This window comes from Cupressus sempervirens, chromosome 10 (genome assembly GCF_028749045.1).
Source record: "Cupressus sempervirens isolate cs-2001-9-10 chromosome 10, ASM2874904v1, whole genome shotgun sequence".
Taxonomy (NCBI): domain Eukaryota; kingdom Viridiplantae; phylum Streptophyta; class Pinopsida; order Cupressales; family Cupressaceae; genus Cupressus; species Cupressus sempervirens.
Window position 1 is genome coordinate 220,151,119 of NC_143127.1, and position 18,896 is coordinate 220,170,014.

The window sequence follows — 18,896 nt, forward strand, 5'->3', positions numbered from 1 at the left end:
AGCCACATGCCATATGAGATTGGGAACATGTCATTGATCCCCTTATAATATGATCTTTTATCAATAAATTGTCACCTAATCTCAATACAGAGGAGAAAAAAAAAGCACATGAAATAAGAAAAGGAGACAAAATTCAAAAAGATTCTATCCCCACCATTACTATTATGTTTGATAAGTTTTAACTAGGTTGTACTGTTTTCTATTTCTTGTCTATAAATTCACATCAGTCATAAAAACTACTAGAAAGAGCATATGCATTCAATGCTAGTTTTAATGGCTTCCAACAAGATCTTCATTGTGTTGCTTTTATTTGTGCTTATTAGCTTTGCAAATGCAAGTGAACCAAGTGAGATCAACATGATTTTCTACTTGCATGGAAAGAGAGCCACAGAAGTAACAGTGGCAGGAGTCAACGGATCTTCTTCAGAATTAAACAAATTTGGTACCACTACGGTGGTGGATGATTTGGTGACTGAGAAACCAGAGATTGAGTCGAATGTGGTTGGTAGAGCAAATGGATTATACTGGTTTGCTGATGTGAGGGGAGTTGAAGGTTCCAGTAGCCCACTTCTCATTAACATTGTGTTTGAGAACGATAAGAACAAGAGTGATCAAAGTTATGACACTTTGCAGTTGGTCGGAGTTGATAAATTTTATGCCTCAAAACGTGAAGCTACAGTGGTAGGAGGAACTGGCAAGTATAGATTTGCTTTTGGCTATGCCGTCATTTCAACGGAAGTTGTTCATGTTTCCTACCCTATGCTTAAATTTCATCTCACATTTAAGTTATTTGGGGGGGACTGATTTTATAGGTTAGTAATGTATTTAAGATATATAACTAATTATGTAGTGCCAATTCCACATTATCAATAATGGAAATAAGTTTTCCCAATATGTATTTGGCCTTTTCGTGTATCCCAGAGGTTGGACAAAGTATGTAAGTGAACTAGAATGTTCATATATCGATGGAAGTGGTTGAAGTAGTACAAAATGGTAACGATATATTATATTATGTGTATTCCATTTATATTATATTATTATGTGTATTGTACTTACATTTTTTTCTTAATTTTGATTTTATTATTTTTAGTAATGGTGATGGAAAATTAATATTATTGTCATTTTAATTGATTTTAACAATGCATGATTATAGAACATTTGAAAAAATAAGATTTAGAGGTGATTTCTTATTAGAATGAATACAAAGTAAATCATAAAAAGTGTATACAAATGATAGAAATAAGACTAGAATTTTCATGAGTATTAAAATTAAAAACATAATATTAATCTAATTTCTAAATTACTAAGTTTTTTTTTTTAAAAAGGTTCAATTTGAAATGGTAAATTGTTATTTAGATACATAAATCCTCATGTTTTTATATCTATAATATAACCTATAAGCTTATGTTTTAAATAAATAGTACTTGGTATTGTTGACATTAGATTGATATTGTCAATTTTATTTATATAATTTGTTGAATATGATTTATATTCCATGCATATTTCACCTATAATTGTATATTATATTCAAACTAATTTACTATGATGATGTAATATATTATAATTAATTGTGAAATTTTTTTATTTCTACTTTTTTGTATAATTGCATTCTTAATTTTATTTGTTATAAATTTATTGATAAAGTTGTATTGTCAATTGTACATTGTAAATTGACCTTGTGAGAACATAAGAGATTGATTATAATTTAAGAGATATTATATATTGATATGATCTAAAAGGATGTTTTATTAATAGATACATGATTTTTTTGGGTTTCTAGAACTGGACATAAAAAAAATTGTAAAATAATAATATTGTTTTATACATAGAAGTATAAATTTAAATAAAAACTTTATTATACCTAATTGATCTTAAATCTTAAGTCTATCAATTATTTCCATAAAAAAACCAGTTCATGAAAAAAATTATTGATCCAAATTTCAATGATCCTTTCACATTTAAACAACATTAATATCATATTAAAATCTCTAAAAAAAAAAAAATTATACAAAACCCTAAAAAACACAAAATTGTGACCCACTTAGAAATACAAATGATTCTAGGATAAAAGTGAAGTTAATGAATAATCAATGCCAATAAAATTTATATATTCTCTATAATTTTGTCCCTTTAATAATTTTTCCTACAGCCTTCAATTATGGTGAATTCATAAGATTTATAATACAAATTTTAAGAAAGTAGACTATCATGCCTGACCTTTTATTGGACTTTACTGCTTATCAGGATCTTGTGGTTATAGTATCTTTCTGATGATATGTTCTTTTTATCTATTGAACTTGGTGTTAATGTCTTGGGACATGTGTTATTTCAGAACATATTGCTATCTCAGATTTCTATGTTTGATTTCACTATTTTTGCAATATAGCTGTGTAAACATTTTTAATAATTCTGTTAGGAATTATGTTAGAAATTTTACTTTAGATTGTTATGGTGTGTTTAATTTGCAAACATTTCTAGGTTATTCATTTGCCAATGTTAAATCTATGATATGCAGAAAGAGCTTTCCTTGCTTAGGGATATTGTTATAAAATAGTTCGATCTGATTCAATAAATTAAAAGAATTACATTATGTTAAGATGTTATGTTATAGTTGTGTTAAATGATGATAAGTATTAAAAGATTCTCTTGATATATATATATATATATATATATATATATATATATATATATATATATATATATATATATATATATATATATATTCTTTTGGTTATTTGATTAGGGTTTTAAAAATACCAATGGCTTCAATATGTTTTTGTATTGTATTTTTGGAATGGGCTTTAAACCCGTGGTTATTACCTTTCATTAATGGATTTATGGCATATCAAATTGTTTTATTGGTATTTGGAAGGAGGTTTTATTAACTAAAAGCCCTAAGGGGTTTTGCATTGCTTTCGAAGCATATCTTTTAACGAGATATTTGCATTTTAACATTGCCAAACTTATGGTGGTGGAAATGGAACAACCATACCTATGGCTCTGTGGTGAACTCCAGTGTAATGAATTTGGTAGTTGCATCTTAATGAGATATTATGGCCTTATAGGTTTTTTTGATCTTTCCGTTGTTTGAGTGGGTTATCTTTTGAGATAGGGCTGAAAATATGGCTGCATTGCTTTGATCTTTAAGCATCTGTAGCCCTTGATGCTGGGAAATTGGCATTATGGAGGATCTTGTGGAAAGAGATTTTGTGTTTATGAGACAGAGATTTTGAGAAGTTTCTTATAGTTAGTTCATTTGATACATTGTTTGGGTTTTGTTGTTGGAAATTGTTTCCTCTGTTGCAAGCAAGTTCTTCAATCTCTGTCTTGTGGAAGTGCGGTTTGGACTTGGGTTTTTGGGCTTTGGCTTCGAGCTTTATTACAGAAGTGTTTTCCATCTTCATTACTCACGTAGGGGCAATTCCTTACCCTACTCTCTTTCTATTTGTAATTTTATTATGTTATCGATTAGCATTTTGCAAATGGTTATTGATCTTATAATGTGAATTTAGATTCAAAGATGGATATGTGCACAACAAGGCACTGTGTGCAATGCCCTATAGATACCCACCTTTGGATGTGGAGTATGGGAATACTGTATTGGGTATAGTTATGAGTTTTATATTCGTTTTTTGCCCTAGCAATATTGTTTTGTTCGTGTTAAACCCATTCGGGGCCTCATTTTGAGATAGTTAGCTATATGTGGTTTTGGTATTTTGGCTTGGTTAGGGCCGAGCTTGGATAGAACCCATATCTCGAGTTATTAGTATGTGTGGTTCAGCCACAATCATGTGCATGTATTAGGTTGCAGTCTCACGACTGTTTGAGGGAACAATTACTCTATTTTATGAATTAGCTAACTGGAATCGTTGTTTGAAAAGATGTGGAAAAACATAGTGAACTGTATGTGACTTCTGATGGTAATGACATTAGGATTAACAGCATAGGATACAATTTCAATATAATGGTGTCTGTTTGAGCTCAGTTGTATGTAAAAGAGTTTATATAAGTATATATTTGTGTGAATTGTTTGAGCTTTTATGCGGTATCATTGAGTTAAATCAGTAGGCATTATGTGTTTACAATTTCATATTATTGCATGGACTTAAGGTTTAAGCTGTAACATAGAATCACTTGTATGTTGTTTAAGGTACTGTCATTATTTATTCGGTTGTATGGGCTTGGAGGGATAAAACATGAGTTTGACCTTCAAGATTATAAAATGGGTACTAAAAACAATAAAATGATTTTGGAGTTGTATAATGCCTAATAGCTTAGTAAAGCTATCGATTGTCATTATCATGGAAATGCAATGTGGTTTGAATTCGTATCATTGTTATAAAGTATTCATTTGATACTTAGAAATTTAGATCTTGCTGTCGGTTAATATCCGAGATGACATTTCATCAAATAGTTATATGGGAACTTGAATTTAAAGTATAAGTTTTGTTGCGGCACCATAAACTTCTTTTTATGGTTGTGGAAATTGATTTGTTTTGGATGTTGTATTATCAATATCTATATGGTCGTCATGTGAACAGATGGTATGTATTTTATAGTATAAGGATTATATAGCTTAATGACTTTTGGTTAATGGCATGCTGAAAGTTAAATTGCTTTTGTGAATCGTATTTTGGATATACAATAACATGGTAAAGGATCATTTATTTAAAAAAAAAAAAAAAAAAACTATTGGCTGTATTTGGATTTGATTATATTTGATTTTGTTGCGAAGTATTTTTATAGTAAATATGGATTGTTTGGGATGTTATGTTGAAACATAATTCTTTTTACTTTATCCAGATGTATTTCAGTTCATAAATGAAATGGATAGTTGTTTTGTGAAAGGCAGCTTTATGATATAAGTTTGTCAATTTAAACAAGAATATCATATGAGCATTATTTTATTATCATGGTCTTCTCAAAGGATAAGTTTAGTTTACTTTGACAGTAGGAGTAAGTAGTATAGTGTTATGACTGGTAATTATCATTAAATAGATGTAATAGTTTAGTTATAGTTACGAGAGCATAATATTATAGTACTTATTTTTGTTGTTAAAATAATCTAAGTTTACTTTTGAATTTGGCAGAAAAAGATGAGTTTGTTTTCAAAGATGAAGAATGTAATAACTGATTTGTTATTCGTAATTGTGCATTCTTAGAATATCTGTTTGATGTGTATTTTAAAGGATAATTGTAATGAACGTATATCGAGGTGGCTGAATATTGATTTATTTTATTCAGTTGATTAATTCAATGATAACCTTAAAAATAAATTTGGGGTGGGTTAATAGCATATAAAATATAATTGACTTTACCTATGACTTAAACCTATATGGTTGAGTATGGAGAAAAAGGCATATTTCTATTCTGTCAATGACAAGTATAATAGAAATTACCGTTATGTGTTGACTATGGGCATACCATACACGGATGCAAAATCTTAGTGCCATAACGATGACACCTCACTATATATATGATTCATTTACGAGTTATTCTTAGTGCGAGTTTAATTTTGCATTGTTAAGTAAATATTTACTTCTTGCATATTAATTTGAAACTGCACTATTTTAAAGTGGTTCAGATATCTACATTATGGTTTATATATGTTTATTCTAACATGTATGCAGGTGGATTACATTTTTTAAATTAGTGTGTACTGAGCCCCTTGTTGGGTTGTGTTGCATTGTTGTATGTTTTGCAGGTGCTTCGAGATTGTTTAGAAAGTAACCAAAGATGACTATTGAAGTACTTTTGAAACAGCATTTAGGGTTCCTATGTTAGACATAGGTGTTTAGAAATGATGTTGTATTACATTATTGTACTAAACTCGATTTGTATTAGCATCATTATGGAAACATATATGGATGATATTATATTTCTTATTGAGGTTTTCAGATTAAGAATGATTTAATCTGTGTATTTGTACTTGTATTAAGATGATTTAATTAATAAAAAAATTGTGAGTATGGTATTTGTTCTTTGTTTCTTATCTTTCAGTTTATGCTTAGTGTGGCGTTACATTTGGTATCAGAGACAAGTTTAGAATAACCAGGACTTTTGGGTTATAGAGTTTAACCCGTTATCAATGTGTATTTATAGATTTTTTATTTTTAGGTTGCTATAATGCCTCCCGTCAGTAGAGGAATTCGAGGATGCGACATTCCTGAGGATAACCTTGCTTGCAAAGCCAGAGGCAGAGTCAGGGGCAGGGGCTGTAGTAGAGATCTTAGGCACCAAAATTTTGCTAGGAATGATCAGTTTGATCAGAATGCTAGGGTTGGTAACAACCAAGATAACCAAGCTGACCAGGCTGTAGTTCTTCAGAGGATACTGGAACATCTTGATAATATTGAGGCTATCAACCAGATTCCGTGTGGGGGCGTGAATGATAGAAAACCTCTTGTGCAAGGTATTAATCTTCCTGTAGAGGATGATCCAATGGAAAGAGCATAGCTCAAGGATCTCTCTAAGATAAAAGGGCCATTATTTTATGGTATGAAATAGGGTACAATGATAGAAGCTTGGCTGTTAAACATTGAGCAATGCTTTGTCTTACACTGTTACTTGAGTAACGTGAAGGTTAGATGGACAGTTATGCATTTGAGAGGATTTGGTTCCTTGTGGTGGGAGCAGGAGTTGGAGAAGTTGGGCATTGATATCTCTCTAGTTACTTGGGAGCTCTTTGTAGAGCGATTCAAGGACAGGTTCATGTCAGAATATTGGCATTAGGCCCGTGCCGAGGAGTTCTTTTAGATTGTGCAGTCTGGCTCTTCAGTGGAAGCTTATGAACGTAGGTTCTACGAGCTTAAAAAGTTTTTTGGATGGGCTGAAAATGATAAGGCCATGATACAACACTTCATCAGAGGACTTTTTCACAAGATTGGGGAGGAAGTGAGAACTTTTCAACCTTTGACTATGCCGAAAGCTTCAGAGCAAGCAAAACTAATTGAGATGAAGTCTGGTTATGACGAGGCTTCATACAAAACCAATATGAATCCACCTACTTCGGATGTCAGTAGGAATCAAAAGCCTCCACAAGGCAGTTCAAAATCAAGATTTTCTGGTGGGAAATTCAGTAAGAGAAAGTTTGGTAAGAACTCTAAGGGTTCATAATAGCCTAAACCCTCTCAATCACCTTAGACTGTGCAAAGTAATAAGCCATTTTCTAATCCTTCAGGTCAGAACATGGGATTCAGGAAATTTGTTCAGTGCTTTCATTGTGGTCAGTTGGGTCATTACCAGTCTTAGTGCCCTAACTGGGAAAAACTAAAGGTTGGATTTAAGCCAACCAGGTCTGAAGCGATAGTTGGTGATTTTGCTAGGAACCACCGTATGTTTGCAACCCTAGATCAGAAGCAAGTTGAACACCAGAACACAATTATTGAAGCTTAGGGTAATACTCAAGGTATGAAAGTATCTATTTTATTTGACTCTAGAGCTACAAATTCATTTATTTCTTCTGCTTTAGTTGCAAATAGAGGAATTCCTATGGTTAGGATAAGGGACAGATGGCAAGTGGAGTTAGCACCAAGATCTAAGGTGAACATTGATATTGTTGCTCCTAATTGTAAGATTCATATGAAAACTTTCACTACTTCAGCGAACCTTAGGGTTATACCTTTAGGATCATATGACATAGTTTTGGGTATGGATTGGTTAGAACAACATCAAGCCATTTTGGACTACAAGGATAAGTCAATCAGTTGTGTAGATGATCTTGGATTAGCTAGAGTTATTGTGGGAATCAAGAGACCCATCTCTTTGTGGAAAATTTCTGCCAAACAACTGGCAAGGTGTGTTTGAAAAGGCTGTAGTTTGTTTGCCATATCGGTAAATGACTTAAATGATTCCATGGATAAAGGTTCTTCTCTCAATCATCCAGTCTTGCAGATTTATTTAGATGTTTTTGTTGAAGAGATTCTTGGAATACCTCCGAGGAAAGAAATTGATTTTCGAATCGATTTAGTGCCAAGAACGAAACCAATTTCCAAGACTCCTTACAGAATGATAGCTCAAGAGCTGATCGAACTTAAATTTTAGTTGGAGGGGCTTTTGGAGAAGGGTTTAATTTGTCCCAATGTTTTGCCTTGGGGTGCTCCAGTGATCTTTGTCAAGAAGAAAGATGGCTCCTTAAGACTTTGTATCGATTATAGATAGTTAAACAAGGTCACAATTAAGAACAGGTATCCTTTGCCTAGAATTGATGACTTGTTTGACTAGGTCAAGGGTGCTCGAATCTTTTCAAAGATTGATTTGAAGTCCAGGTATCATCAACTTAGAATCTAGGAAGTTGATATTTATAAAACAACTTTTCGCACTAGGTATGGGCACTACAAATTCACAGTGGTACCTTTTGGGTTAACAAATGCACCTTCTATTGTCATGAGCTTAATGAATGGTGTGTTTAGAACTTTCCTAGACAAGTTCATAGTGTTTTTTCTGGATGATATTTTGGTGTATTCTAACTCTGTTGAGGAGCACGAGTAGCATTTAGAGCAAGTTTTAGAATGTCTCCATAAGAATAGTCTGTATGCCAATCCTAAGAAGTGTGAATTCTTCAAATCTAAAATTTTCTACTTAGGACATATCATTTCAAGTGATGGAATTTCTATAGATCCATCCAAGATTTGGGCTATTGTTGATTGGCTAGCACCTACGAATGTGTCCAAGGTTTGAAGTTTCATGGGTTTAGCAAGCTATTACCATAGATTTGTGTCAAACTTCTCCAAAATAGTGCATCCTATTACATCTCTTCAGAGAAAAGGGAAGCAATTTGTATGGACAGAGGAGTGCGAGGTAGCATTTCAGAAACTTAAGGAATGCTTAACTAGTACACCAGTTTTGGCAATCCCTGATTCAGTTAAGGAATTTGTAATTTTCACTGATGCATCCTTGGATGGCATTGGGGCAGTTTTGATGCAAGAGGGATGTGTTATAGCTTATCAGTCCAAAAAACTAAAGAATCATGAAGTGAATTACCCAACTCATGATCTCAAACTTGCTATGATAAAGCATGCTTTGACTAAGTGGCAGAATTTTCTTTTGGGTCAAGGATTTGAGTTATATTTTGATCATCATAGCCTTCAATATCTTTTCACACAACTAGACCTCAACACTAGGTAGCGAAGATGGATGGAGTTCCTATGTGAATATGACTTTGATATTAAGTATGTGCATGGGAAGGAGAATGTGGTTGCTAATGTGCTGAGTAGAAGGCGACATGAATTATCTTCTTTGATCCTAACAGTGGATCTTAAGGATAAGATTTTATAGAACCTTTCTGCAAATCATTGGTTTCAGGATGTTAAGGGGGTTATTGATAGTGGTAGTGTCTTGGAAGGACATTTTGAGGGGTATTCAGTGAATCCTGAAGGTTTGCTGCTGTTTAGAGGGAGTGTGTATGTTCCTGAGTTGGGAGATTTGAGAGTTTTGGTTATGGTTGAGGCACACAAGGCACCATATTTGGCTCATTTGGGTGTCAAGAAAATGCATGCTGACCTTAAGAAGCTTTATTATTAGCCTGGAATGAAGAGACACATAGCAGATTTTGTGGCTCGATGCTTGGAATGTCAGTGCGTTAAGGCTGAACATCAGCACCCCGCAGGATTATTGTAGCCACATAGTATCCCAGAATGGAAATGGGACACCATTTCAATAGATTTTATTACTAGATTGCCTATTATAGCTCATAGGCATGATGCTATTATGGTGGTAGTGGACCGATTTTCTAAGGTTGCTCATTTTATTCCTGTTAGATCATCCTATAATGCAGCAATGGTTGCCAAAGTATATATGGAACAAATAGTTAAGTTACATGGAATTCCTAAAAAGATTATTTCTGATAGGGATCCAGTGTTTACTTTGTCTCTTTGGAAATCCATGCAGTGAGAGTTAGGTACTCAGCTGAATTTCAGTTCAACTTATCACCTAGAAACAGAGGGAAAAACTGAATGTGTCAACCAGATTTTGGAAGACATGCTTAGGATGTATGTAATGGATAGATAGAATAAATAGGAGGAGTACTTACACTTGGTTGAGTTCACATATAATAATTGATATCACAGTTCCATAGGTATGGCACCATTTCAAGCGTTGTATGGTAGACCTTATAGGACTCTGCTCAGTTGGGATAATTTGGAGGATAGGACTCTTTTAGGATCGGATTTGTTGCAAGATTTGGAGTTGGAGGTTAAGAGGATCAAAGAGCACCTTATTACTACTCAAGATAGAAAGAAGAAATATGCTGATAAGCATAGGATTGACCATCAGTTCTTGGTTGGTGATAAAGTGTTTCTCTGGGTGAGACCACATAAGAGCCCAATTCATTATGGAAAGGCATCCAAGTTGGCACCATGATTTGTAGGTCTGTTTGAAATTCTAGAATGGATTGGATCTATTGCCTACAAACTTTCCTTGCCACCGAGTCTTTCATTCATTCATAATGTATTTCATGTTTCTGTTTTGTGTAACTATATTCCTGATATTGCTCATGTGCTGGATTGGAAAAAAATGCAGATTTTGGATTGTCAGATCATGTTGGAACCAATGCAGATCATGCAAAGTAGAACTATGAGTTTAAGAGGAAGAGAAATAAGGCAGGTAAAGGTCCTATGGGACCCCAATGATGGAACATCTGCTACCTAGGAGGACACTAAAATGATGAGAACAAGTCATCCACACTTGTTTGCTGACTTCTAAGAGAAAGTGAAAACCTAGTGGGGGAGGATGTCATGCCTGACCTTTTCTTGGACTTTACTACTTATCAGGATTTTGTGGTTATAGTATCTTTCTGATGATACATTCTTTTTATCTATTGAACTTGGTGTTAATGTCTTGGGACATGTGTTATTTCAGAACATATTGCTATCTTAGATTTCTATGTTTGATTTCACTGTTTTTACAATATTGCTGTGTAAACATTTTTAATAATTCTGTTAGGAATTATGTTAGAAATTTTACTTCAGATTGTTATGGTGTGTTTAATTTGCAAACATTTCTAGGTCTTTCATTTTCCAATGTTAAATCTATGATATGCAAAAAGAGTTTTCCTTTCTTAGGCATATTCTTATAAAATAGTTCGATCTGATTCAATAAATTAAAAGAATTATATTCTATTAAGATGTTATGTTACGGTTGTGTTAAATGATGATAACTATTAAAAGATTCTCTTGTTTATATATATATATATATATATATATATATATATATATATATATATATATATATATATATATATATATATATATATATATATATATATATATATATATATATATATATATATATATATATATATATATATATATATATTCTTTTGTTTGATTAGGGTTTTAAAAATACCAATGGCTTTAATATGATTTTGTGTTGTATTTTTGGAATGGGCTTAAAACGTGTGGCTATTACCTTTCATTAATGGATTTATGGCATATCAAATTGTTTTATTGGTATTTGGAAGGAGGTTTTATTAACTAAAATCCCTAAGGGGTTTTGCATTGCTTTCGAAGAATATCTTTTAATGGGATATTCGTATTTTAACGTTGCCAAACTTATGGCGGTGGAAATGGAACTGCCATACCCATGGCTCTGTGGTGAACTTTAGTGCAATGAATTTGGCAGTTGCATCTTAATGAGATATTATGGCCTTATGGGTTTTGTTGATTTTTTCGTTGTTTGAGTGGGTTATCTTTTGAGATAGAGCCGGAAATATGGTCGCATTGCTTTGATCTTTAAGCATCTGTAGCCCTTGATGTTGGGAAATTGGCATTATGGAGGGTCTTGTGGAAAGAGATTTTGTGTTTATGAGATAGAGATTTGAGAAGTTGCTTACAGTCAGTTCATTTTATACATTGTTTGGGTTTTGTTTTTGGAAATTGTTTCCTCTATTGCAAGCAAGTTCTTCAATCTTTGTCTTGTGGAAGTGCAGTTTGGACTTGGGTTTTTGGGCTTTGGCTTCGAGCTTTATTACAGAAGTGTTTTCCATCTTCATTACTCACGTAGGGGCAATTCCTTACCCTAATCTCTTTCTGTTTGTAATTTTATTATGTTATCGATTAGCATTTTGCAAATGGTTATTGATCTTATAATGTGAATTTAGATTCAAAGATGGATATGTGCACAACAAGGCACTGTGTGCAATGCCCTATAGATACCCACCTTTGGATGTGGAGTATGGGAATACTGTATTGGGTATAGTTATGAGTTTTATATTCGGGTTTTTCCCTAGCTATATTGTTTTGTTCGTGTTAAACCCATTCGGGGCCTCATTTTGAGATAGTTAGCTGTATGTGGTTTTGGTATTTTGGCTTGGTTAGGGCCGAGCTTGGATAGAACCCATATCTCAAGTTATTAGTATGTGTGGTTCAGCCTCAATCATGTGCACATATTAGGTTGCAGTCTCACGACTATTTGAGGGAACAGTTACTCTATTTTATGAATTAGCTAACTGGAACTGTTGTTTGAAAAGATGTGGAAAAACATAGTGAACTGTATGTGACTTTTGATGGTAATGACATTAGGATTAACGACATAGGAGATAGTTTCAATATAATGGTGTTTGTTTGAGCTCGGTTGTATGTAAAAGAGTTTATATAACTATATGTTTGTGTGAATTGTTTGAGCTTTTATGTGGTATCATTGAGTTAAATTAGTAGGCATTATGTGTTTACAATTTCATATTATTGCATGGACTTAAGGTTTAAGTTGTAACATAGAATCACTTGTATGTTGTTTAAGGTACTATCATTGTTTATTTGATTGTATGGGCTTGGAGGGATAAAACTCGAGTTTGACCTTCAAGATTATAAAATGGGTACTAAAAAGGTTAAAATGATTTTGAAGTTGTATAATGCCTAATAGCATAGTAAAGCTATCAACTGTCATTACCATGGATATGCAATGTGGTTCGAATTCGTATCATTGTTATAAAGTATTCATTTGATATTTAGAAATTTAGATCTTGTTGTCGGTTAATATTCGACATGACATTTCGTCAAATAGTTATATGGGAACTTGAATTTAAAGTATAAGTTTAGTTGCGATAGCATAAACTTCTTTTTATAGTTGTGGAAATTGATTTTTTTTGGATGTTGTATTATCAATATCTGTATGGTCATCATGTGAACAAATGGTATGTATTTTATAGTATAAGGATTATATAGCTTAATGACTTTTGGTTAATGGCATGCTGAAAGTTAAATTGCACTTTTGTGAATCGTATTTTGGATATACAACAACATGGCAAATGATCATTTGTTTTTTTTTTAACAAAAAAAACTATTGGCTGTATTTGGATTTGATTATATTTGATTTTGTTGCGAAGTATCTTTATAGTAAATATTGATTGTTTGGGATGTTATGTTGAAACAAAATTCTTTTTAATTTATCCAGATGTATTTTAGTTCATAAATGAAATGGATAGTTGTTTTGTGAAAGGCAGCTTTATGATATAAGTTTGTCAATTTAAACAAGAATATCATACGAGCATTATTTTATTATATTGGTCTTCTCAAAGGATAAGTTTAGTTTACTTTGATAGTAGGAGTAAGTAGTATAGTGTTACAACTGGTAATTATCATTAAATAGATGTAATAGTTTAGTTATAGTTATGAGAGCATAATATTATAGTACTTATTTCTTTTGTTAAAATAATCTAAGTTTACTTTTGAATTTAGCAATAAAAGATGTGTTTGTTTTCAAAAGATGAAGAAAGTAATAACTGATTTGTTATTCGTAATTGTGCATTCTTAGAATATCTGTTTGATGTGTATTTTAAGGATAACTATAATGAATGTATATCGAGGTGGCTAAATATCAATTTATTCTATTCAGTTGATTAATTCAGTGACAACCTTAAAAAATAATTTGGGGTGGGTTAATAGCATATAAAATATAATTGGCCTTACCTATGACTTAAACCTATATGGTTGAGTACAGAGAAAAAGGCATATTTCTATTCTGTCAATGACAAGCATAATAGAAATTAATTTTATGTGTTGACTATAGGCATACCATATACAAATGCAAAATCTTAGTGCCATAACGATGACACGTCAATATATATATGATTCATTTACGGGTTATTCTTAGCATGAGTTTAATTTTGCATTGTTAAGTAAATGTTTACTTCTTGCATATTAATTTGAAACTGCACTATGTTAAAGTGGTTAATATATCTGCATTATGGTTTATATATGTTTATTCTAACATGTATGCAGGTGGATTACATTTTTTAAATTAGTGTGTACTGAGCCCCTTGTTCTGTTGTGTTGCGTTGTTGTATGTTTTCCAGGTGCTTCGAGATTGTTTAGCAAGTAACCAAAGATGACTGTTGAAGTACTTTTGAAACAACATTTAGGGTTCCTATGTTAGACATAGGTGTTTATAAATGATTTTGTATTACATTATTGTATTGAACTTGATTTCTATTAGCATCATTATGGAAACATATATGGATGATATTATATTTCTTATTGAGGTTTTCTGATTAAGAATGATTCAATCTATGTATTTGTACTTGTATTAAGATGATTTAATATAAAAAAATATTGCAAGTATGGTATTTGTTCTTTGTTTCTTATCTTTCAGTTTATGTTTAGTGTGGCATTACATAGACAATAGGCCCAATCCTATTCACTAACTAAGGATATGATAATGGACCATCAAAAGGGCATATAGCCTTCTTCACTGTAACGCTCTACCAAGGGATCCAAAGATTTAACCTAAAGTACATCTATGGAAATAAAGTACATCATCATCCTGATTCTAATCCATGATGCAATAAAGTAAATGTAATCACATGCCATACATGATACATCATCATAAAGATATAAACATCCATCATAACCATAAATCACAAACATAACCAACTAAGTGCACAGTTCCTCCCAACCGTTAATAGCATCATTAGACCATCATGGGCCCTAGCCATCCCTCCATGCATAACATTCCAAATCACCAAAGAGATCATCGGTATTAACATAGTATGAATGTCACTCCTAAATCATACTACATCATATGCATAAAGAAATTTAACATGCAAGATAAAGCATAAGATAACATCATCTAATAGATGCAAATCATCAATATAAGGATATGTGTCCACCATTATAATTCATGAATAGAATGAAGATAGATGCCAACAAAGAATGCATCAGCCACAGTGTCTCAAACATATCTCAAATTGAAGAGTGGAAAAGCACTACCACCCAACCGCATGAAACCTAAATGGTCCACTCCCACTGTGCTGAGGAGATAGTCTCAAGTCCCAAATAGGTTATCAAATCACATAGAAAAAGTACTTTCTAAGTCCAAGAATCCTAAAAGTATACTAACTCAAAGGTTCCAATCACAAATTAACATCTAATCCCAGAGGCACACAAAGACATGTAGGAAACCTACTATACAAGAGGGAAAGTGTCATCGCACGGATCACACTAGAGTTACCCTGGTAGTCTCCTAATAGACCCTGACCCGCTAGTGATCCCTATGTGGCCACTAGTATCCTTTGATATAGATGAGGCATACTATAGAATGCAAGGTCGCAACCAAGAACTCTCTCTACCCCCATCCTAGTCTGTACTAGCACTCAAGGCATGGGCGAGAACAAAACAATTATATTTTTAGGTTCATTAAGTTAGTATTAGGTGTGAATGTTTTTACTTATTAAAACAACTTACAATGAGTTACCCTAGCAGCCTCTTAGGGCCTCAGCCCCCATTGCAAGCCACTTCCCAATGCTACAAGTAGATAACATACCCTAAGCTCATGGAATCATAAATCAAAAAATCACCTCAGTCCTATACAAGTGACTAGAAAAATACCAAAAGAATAATCCATAATAAGAGCATCAAATATCCATGAGCAACTGAAAAGAATCCACAGATAATCATGACCACAATAGTTCTTTATTGGCAACTGAAGGTTTCACTAATAATCATAATATTCATTGGTTCTCAACAAGAAACCAAAAAGTATCTCAAAGTAATACTGATCGAAGACTCCAAAATGGTCGAGTCAAAACATGACATCATCAAGATCAGATAAACAATTCAATTCCATCAAGTGACTAAAAGTAATCCAAGGATAACTGATCGATGACTCAAAATGGTTAAGTCAAGTGTCTCAAATACATATAACTCAGCTTCACTCAAGAAGACTGATGAGCAATAGCAATCAATAAATAAAAACATCTCATAGAGCATACCATCACATTACCATTGTTGGGTTTATAAAGAATCAAGATCAAAAACATCATCATGACATCACAATCATAACCCCCGAGCCTCTGGTAGACATCCTATAACTAGTCAACAATCTAGTCAACCCAAAAACCCAAAACATATAGCATTAAAAAAATGCAAAATGCAAGCACATGTTTTGGTTTGCTAAAATTTCATAGTTGAATTAAAATGTGGAGGTCTTAGTTTTCATTTGCAAGTATACTTCAAGTGTATAAGGTTCTTCATTTAAGTATAAGTCAACCCATCTATCCCCTTTGAATTAAGCATAGAATTATCCCTCTATTATTTTAAAACAATTTCCTAAAATAATCAGAAGATAATTATTTACTTATTTAAACCATTGAACTCATTTCCTTTGACTTTCAATAATATCACTCGCAATAGTTTACAATAACTAGTGTTACTAACAATTAAATAAAACCCCATTGATTCCAAGAACAACTTTCATTATTCAAATTGTTAGAATAAAACTTATCAATTTCCAATTAATTAATTTACAATTTCCCTAACACCGGTATTATATATAATCATTCAATTAAACCCCATTTGATTAAACTAATTAACAATCAACTATATTCCATTTCATTAACATTTGAACTAATAATAATTTAATAACTAATAACAAGTTATATTAAAATAAATCTACGATAGCAGATTCTCCATTATTTTGCTAACAATAATGTAACTATCATTATATATTACTAATTATTATTAATTAAAACTATTATCAAAATCTATATATAATAATAACAGATATGTTTTAATAAAACATAATGTCAATATCATATATTAATTCAATCAAATAATGCATATCAACTATTACAAATTTATACTAACCCTCCTACATGTACCATTGACTATAATGATCACAGTCTGTACCTTATAACTAACATATAATACTAATTTTAACTGTGCAACATATAAAAAAGAGAGGCAATTTTTAAAAAGTTCAAAAGTGATATCAAATCACTGCCATCCTTTGAAAGGCTATTCGGCCCTGCCCCCTTGTTGTAGGGCTTGTGACAGTGGGTATAGGTGACCGTCGGCATTAGCTATGAAGGAAGGTGGCGACAAGGGGTGGGTAAACCCGCCCTTCCCCAATCCATTCTATATTTTAAAAATGTTCAATGTTTTTCAATAAAAATTTTTATAAGAAAAAGATTTCACCAAAACATTTTTCTTTTCCACACCATGTGTATTACATGCAACATTTATAATATATATGATTTTTATATGAATGTTATTAATAAACATTTTTCAGATTTGATAATATATATATATATATATATATATATATATATATGTCTGTGTGTGTCTGTATGTATGTATATATATATATATATATACATATATTTTAAAAATATTTTTCAATAATGTAATATATACATAATTTCTAAATAAAAGGCCCTTTCAATTTTTGTAAAATAAAAATTCTTCTTTAATGATCATTCTTCAGATTTATCTAATTGATCCTTCTAATAGGTTTTTCCATCTGAAACCCTAATCCCATAGATTCCTCAAATCCACATATGTGGGATTTCCTCACATAGAATTTAACTACCCATGACAACCAAGATATTCAACTTATGAAAATCCTTAGAAAGCATTCAGAAGACATGAAGAAGATAGGAAGTACAAGAAGTGAAATATCATATGCCAAAATCACAAGTGTCTACCTAGACACTGATGCTAAATCACTTCTCCTCAAAATTCGCAGAGCAAGCTCCTTCCTTCTCCAGCATTCTCAGGTCCTCCAAACACGCTCCCCGAGCTTCTACGAGTACCTGAATATAAAGAACTTTCAAGAAGCACCTAGAATGTCTCTAAAAACAACCAGAAGGTGTTGACAACTAAGCATGAGTCTTTTCCAACTTTCTAGATGAGTGACAAGGTTGTAAACACCATGTGATTAATTTGTGCGCTAACTCCTATGTTGTTGACATGTGTGCAATCAAGAGGTACATTTACTCCTAGGTAGACTTATAACTTTTATTTTAATTCTTTTATATTTTCTATGATTATTATTTATTATTATTTTATTATTATTTTTATCATTATTATTAATTTTAATTTCTTTTATTTAATTATTTTTCTCAATTAATTCCCATTTAATTAATTAAAATCAAAATATCAAAAGATCATGATATTATATTAATTTTTTCCAAAATAATTAAATTATTAATTAAATATTTTAATTTAAGACTTAATTAATAGAAAATTCACCATAGATCTCCAAGATAAAATATGAAAACCCATCATAGAACAATCCATACAAAATTAGTCTAAAGGGTTAAAAATCATGAATTATGTCATCTGACACATTCGAAAGGTGAAATATCTCAGATACTTGTCCTACCTCTCTAGGACAAATGGTTTAAAGGTTTAGGATTTGGACTTGAGAATTTATCTCCCCTCTCTTACCATTGAGATAGTGCAATAGGGTATGCTCATCCTGGCAATTCAGGGAAGTTGATACCTAGTACCTGCAACCTGCATAAAATCCATGCATGTACATACAATATATATATATATATATATATGCTAAGCTAAATAGGCAATGGCAGGAAGTGGTGCATTGTGTAGATCTCGACTAGTAGGCGACTATGACTCCCTCCCTTAAGCACATTAGAAACACCATACAATAAGAGAACAAAC

The 18,896-nt window shown here is 32.1% G+C and overlaps 1 protein-coding gene across 1 annotated transcript; it reads left to right on the forward strand.

Annotated features, from left to right (window-relative positions):
* The first annotated feature begins 257 nt into the window (after positions 1-257).
* LOC149533427 (dirigent protein 11-like) lies at positions 258-1,012 on the forward strand. The gene has a single exon (XM_089805264.1). The coding sequence runs from the start codon at positions 262-264 to the stop codon at positions 802-804; it is 543 nt and encodes a 180-aa protein (XP_089661390.1). The 5' UTR covers positions 258-261; the 3' UTR covers positions 805-1,012.
* The last annotated feature ends 17,884 nt before the right edge of the window (positions 1,013-18,896 follow it).